General features: G+C 53.1%; 2 protein-coding genes and 1 non-coding gene across 5 annotated transcripts in view; 2 read left to right on the top strand and 1 right to left on the bottom strand.

Moving 5' to 3' along the window:
• R3hdm4 (R3H domain containing 4) overlaps positions 1–313 on the top strand; it is a 7165-nt gene extending 6852 nt beyond the window's left edge. The window contains exon 8 of the mRNA XM_021174294.1: positions 1–313. This exon is cut by the window's left edge and continues 770 nt beyond it. The gene's annotated coding sequence lies outside the window, so the exon portion shown is untranslated.
• Positions 314–1045: 732 nt separating this feature from the next.
• On the bottom strand, positions 1046–1152 carry LOC115032277. Its single transcript, XR_003837917.1, has one exon. It is a non-coding gene; the product is annotated as a U6 spliceosomal RNA (small nuclear RNA).
• A 279-nt stretch (positions 1153–1431) lies between these two features.
• The window catches only part of Med16 (mediator complex subunit 16), a 13086-nt gene continuing 9082 nt past the window's right edge, over positions 1432–5435 (top strand). For 2 of the 3 annotated variants that reach the window (XM_021174017.2, XM_029482795.1), the window contains exons 1-4: positions 1432–1529; positions 2528–2693; positions 3043–3150; positions 3255–3424. In XM_021174017.2, the coding sequence (XP_021029676.1) occupies positions 1452–1529; positions 2528–2693; positions 3043–3150; positions 3255–3424 (522 nt within the window). In that variant the 5' untranslated portion in view covers positions 1432–1451. The remainder of the gene's footprint in view (positions 1530–2527; positions 2694–3042; positions 3151–3254; positions 3425–5435) is intronic. The other variant, XM_021174019.1, reaches the window with a different exon arrangement.

Genomic DNA, 5435 nt, shown 5'->3' with positions numbered 1-5435 from the left:
TTTTTTTTTTTTTTTTTTTTTTTTGGTGATGTGTGTATCTTGTCCCCAGCTCCCTGGGCCCTGCCTGCCTTTCAGACCGTCCTCTCCTCCTCTTTCTCCCCTCTCCTTATCTCTGGGGTCCAGGACTTCCAGCCAGAAGCCTCTGACCTTGTGTTCCCTGTCCCCTCCCCTGTCCCCTCTGCTGCTCAGCATAGCTGTGGTCACTGCAGAGGCCTTACATGTTCAGCAGGCCTGGCCCTCCCTCCCTTCCCCTTCTGTGTGATTCTTTGAGCTTGGGGGAAAGGGACGATTTTAATAAAGCCTTGGTGCTCGAGTCCTGTCCCCGTGTTTGTCTTTAGGTTTGGTGGGGGTGGGTGAGACTGGGAGGTCACTGAGGGCATGAGCTAGAAATCTGGACACGGGGGAACCTCAAAGTCTCTATGACATTAGTTCATTTTACAACATGTAAAATGCTTAAAGATGGGGCGCCAGGCTGGGGTTTGATGAGGAAAGCAATTGGTTAGCATGCTCAAAGCCCTGGGTTCCATCCCCAGCACCATATAAACCACATGGTGACCAGTGACAAGTGATTTTGAGGCCAGCCTGGGCCACGTGGTAGACAGGTCTCATTATTGGACACCTCTGAATCCTAGCACTCAGGAGCCAGAGGCTGATGGATCTCTGTGAGTTCAAGGCCAGCTAGTCTACATAGCCAGGGCCATACAGTGAGACCCTGCCTCAAACAACAGTCACTTGAGGGCCAACAAAATGGTTAAGCACGTTAAGGTGCTTGCCGCCAAGCTTGATGATCTGAGAGCAAGAACCAGCTCCTTGTCCTCTTACCTGCACTGTGGAAGGCACGCTTACACTCACACGGGAGCCCGTGGACCGGTGGTGCACGGCTGTCAACCCAGTAGATAGAGGCAGTCACTGGAGAACCTCATCAGTGTCAGGCCAACCTGAGCTATACAGTGAGCAACGAGCTCTGCTGTCAAGAAACAAAATGGGAAAAATGTGAGTGGGCCTGCAATAGGATGTTAGGGTGCATGTCAGTTCCTCTGAGGAACAAAATATGGAACGCTTCACGAATTTGCGTGTCATCCTTGCGCAGGGGCCATGCTAATCTTCTCTGTATCGTTCCAATTTTAGTATATGTGCTGCCGAAGCGAGCACGAATAAAGTGCTTCTCCAAGCGATATTTATGGGATCAAAACACAATTACTTCACAGTTAGGGTGAGTTTCCTTTTGTGCTTTTTTTTGAAAATAATAATTTAGTATTTGTATTTCCTATAGAAAGCTAAGCCTGTCATGTAAAATGTAGCTAGTTATTAAAAAGAACAGATTATTTGTCTTTTATCGCACATTAAGCCTCTATAGTTACTAGGAAATATTATATGCAAATTAACCGGGGCAGGGGCGTAGCCGAGCTTCTCCCACAAGTCTGTGCGAGGGGGCCGGCGCGGGCCTAGAGATGGCGGCGTCGGATCCCGGGCGTTGGGGCGAGTGTGGACCGCGGCCGCCGGGCCGACTGGGCGCCCGGGGCGGACAGGTCAGTGCGGGGTGCGGGGTACGGGACGCGTGGCTGGTGCGTTTCAGGCTAAGCCCGGGAGCGGAAGGCCGAGGGGCGGGGCTTGTGGGGTCAGAGGGCGGGCCTGGGAACAAAGCTTGCTGGGTAGAGGCCGTTGTGGGAGGGATGTGAATTGGGGAAGCCTAAGGTTAAGGAGGCGTGGCCCAAGGGGCTGAGCCTCCCTGGGAGGGGCGTGGCCTGAGTTCAGAAGTTGGATGGAGGGGCGGAGCCTGAAGAAATAAGACTGATAGAGAGGGATGTGGCCTAGGGAGCGGAGTCTAAGGTGGGCCGGGGGTGGGGGTGCTGAAGATCTGAGATCGATGCAGAGAGGTGGTGACACAGTAGTCACAAGCTGAGCAGAAGCTGAGGCTGAATTAAGCAGTTTGGTTTGGAGGCGGAGCCTAGGGTGATTAGACAATGTGGGTGGAGCTTAACGAGCTTGGGCGGGAGGTGGTGAAGGTGTGAGTGTTAAGACTAAAGGCGCACGCCTTTAATCCCAGCACTTGGGAGGCAGAGGCAGGCGGATTTCAGAGTTCAAGGCCAGCCTGGTCTACAGAGTGAGTTCCAGGAGAGCCAGGGCTACACAGAGAAACCCTGTCTCAAAAAAACAAAAAAACAAAAAAAAAAAAACCCAAAAACAAAAAAAGGCTCAGGATTTGAGCCTTGGATGTTAACTTGTTGAGGGTATTGTGTGGCATGGGCTCGTGCGGGGTCTAAACTACTAGGTCCCGGGCAAGGCTTGGAGACTGAACTAGAGTGTAGACTGAGGCCCAGACTGAAGTGGTAGGGGTGGGCCCGGTTGTGTGTGTGGAGAGTGCTTAGCGCTTGTAGGCTGAGCTCAGGCTGATCTGGGTGGCCTAGGGAGGGGTGACCCTAGGCGGGGCATCATGGATTTTATAGCAGGGCTCACGCCTGCTATAAACATTCTAGACACCCTTTAGCTGGGAGCTGCTATAGAGCAGTGCCTCCCTTTTCCCCAGGAGCCAGGGACCGTGCTGGGTGCGGTGGGTATGATGGACCTGGCCTATGTGTGTGAATGGGAGAAGTGGGCCAAGAGCACGTACTGCCCGTCGCTGCCCCTGGCCTGTGCCTGGTCCTGCAGGAACCTCATTGCCTTCACCACAGACCTACGCAATGATGACCAGGGTGAGTGCTGGCTCTCCTTACCTGGGCTAGGACCTGGGGATCAAGACCATGTGGGTGGGCTTGCCAGGTGTGGCTCCACTGTGCCTCAGATCTGGAAGGCTCGTGGTGGCAGAGCCAGGCACTCTGATGCCAGTTAGAGGGTTTTGAGAGGCCGGGGAAAGCAAGGTGGGAGAAGAGACATACATACACTGCTCACCATCTTCCAACAATGTTAGACATTGTGGCTGCACACACGGGATGCCCTGTCCAGGGATTAGCAGCATGGCAGAGCTTATAGGAGAGGTGCACTGTGGGTGGGGACCCGGGCACTGCGAGCGACACTGACCTCAGTGTTCTTTTTCCACTGCAGACCTGACACACATGATCCATATCCTAGACACGGAACACCCCTGGGAAGTGCACTCTGTCAGCTCTGGCCACAGCGAGGCCATCACCTGCCTGGAGTGGGACCAGTCAGGTGAGGCCAGGAGGTGTGCTCTCAGTCCAGAGCCTGGCGACAACCACCACCCCCTGGGAGTCCAGAGTGGGGGGAAGGCCCCTGACACAGCTCTGTGGTCGCAGGGTCCCGACTCCTGTCTGCTGATGCTGATGGACAGATCAAATGCTGGAGCATGGCTGACCACCTGGCCAACAGCTGGGAGAGCTCGGTGGGCAGCCAGGTGGAGGGGGACCCCATCGTGGCCCTGTCCTGGCTGCACAACGGGGTCAAGCTGGCCCTGCATGTGGAGAAGGTGAGTGTGCCACTGGGGGGACCTAGGGGTCGGTGGATGGAACCACGGGCATGCAGCTCCCGTGCTCACCGCCACATGCTGTGGGATACTGTCAGTACCTGCCATCCCTGAACGACCCTGACCCTGAGGCTCCCCTTTAGCTATGATCCCTCCCTGTACAGTGAATCTGTTTAACAGATGTCTCACATCTGCAGTGGAGTCTTAAAATGGCTGCTATCTCCAACAAGTTGCCTGCTGTTCTCAGATTCCAGTCCACTTTGATTTAATGACAACCCAGAATCCCCCTGGCCATCTGCATCCAGAGTTCAGCCAGTTAGAAGTGGGGGCAGAGTTAGACTCGGGGCCTCTGGGAGCTCTTTTTCCTCAGTAATGGAGGGGAAGGGGCAGCCTGTGAGGAAGGAGGCACAGCCCAGCCTCGGTTCTGTGGTCGCTGCAGGTCTGTGGGGCCAGCAGCTTCCACATTGCCCGCCTCTCACCCAGTACAAAAGGCTAGGCCTGGTGTCACAGCCCAACCCCAGTACTCACGAGGCAGACAGCTTTCTCTGAGCTCAAGGCTAGCCTGGTCGACATATCCAGTTCCAGGGCAGCCAGGGCTACACAGTGATACTTGGTCTGCCAAATTTAATATAAGGGCTAGAGAGGAAGGTCGCTCAGTGGTTAGAGTACTGGCTGCTCCTACAGAGGACCTGGGTTACATTCCTAGCACCCACATGTGACTCGGCCATCTGTAACTCCAGCTCCAAGGGACCCTGTAGGCATAAAATTATGCAACCTACTTTTTTTACTGTTTTTTTTAAAGATGTATTTATTATATTATATTATTATTATACACTGTAACTATCTTCAGACACACCAGAGGAGGCTGTTAGGTCTCATTATGGATGGTTGTGAGCCACCATGTAGTTGCTGGGATTTGAACTCAGGACCTTCGGAAGAGCAGTCAGTGTTCTTAACCACTGAGCCATCTCTCCAGCTCCACAACCTACTTTTTGAATAAGGGTTCAGCCTCCCCTCTAGCCCAGCACCCAGCAGAGGGAGTGGAAGAGACAAGTTACTAGGATCGGGGAGGTGGATCTGTTCACCAACAGTTCTTTGTGGGCGACCTTGATCTTCTTGGCAGCAGTTCAGCCCCGTAGCAAACACCAAATACAACTCAGCCACTGCGAGCAGTCCTCTGGGCAGGCAGACACCAGGCGCAAACCAGCAGCTATAGTCCAGTGCTTTCAGCAGGCAGTCATCTAGCACGAACCAGCAACTGTAGTTCAATCCTGAAGAAACTGCCAGGCTCACCGACCGGCCTGCTGCTGAAGTGGCAAGCTGCCTCAGGAACCTCACAGGCAGTTCCTGGGCAAGTTTACCTCATTACAGTGTTAGCACAAGTTGAGCTCAACAACTCTCTGTAAGGTGAACCAATACGTGTTTGTTTTTAGTGAAGAATAGTGAGGCAGAGCAAAGCAAGCCACACCATGGCTCAGTGCTCCTTCTGTCTGTGGGATCATATTTATACTCCTTCATCACAGGTCTTTCCACGTGTTTGCTCTATCAAACATCCTTCTCCTGTGTCCGCCTTGGGAACACAGTCTTTCATATGTTTGCTTTAGCAAGGCATCCTTCCCCCTGTGCGCCCCAGCAAAGCATCATTTGACATAACTGACTTTGCAAAGAACTAGGCAAGAGGATCATAACTTGAGTCTAGCCTGGGCTACATACCCTGCTGCAAACAAGCAAAGTATATTTTGTGTGTAAATTACAACAATTCGGAAATATAGATTATAAAGACAAGTAGCTGATACTGAGGCAGTGCTCCACAGAAAACACACAGTGCTCGTAAGTGGAGTTTTGGACGCACCACAGCCTATGCCATTTCCCTCTGTGGCTGAGCCATGAGGTCACAACAGAGAAACTGAAAGGACAGTTTGGGGGACTGGAGAGATGGCTCAGCGGTTAAGATCACTGACTGCCCTTCCGGAGGTCCTGAGTTCAAATCCCAGCAACCACATGGTGGCTCACA

The sequence above is a fragment of the Mus caroli genome, chromosome 10, assembly GCF_900094665.2.
Source record: "Mus caroli chromosome 10, CAROLI_EIJ_v1.1, whole genome shotgun sequence".
Classification (NCBI taxonomy): domain Eukaryota; kingdom Metazoa; phylum Chordata; class Mammalia; order Rodentia; family Muridae; genus Mus; species Mus caroli.
This window is presented reverse-complemented; position numbering and strand designations above follow the sequence as displayed.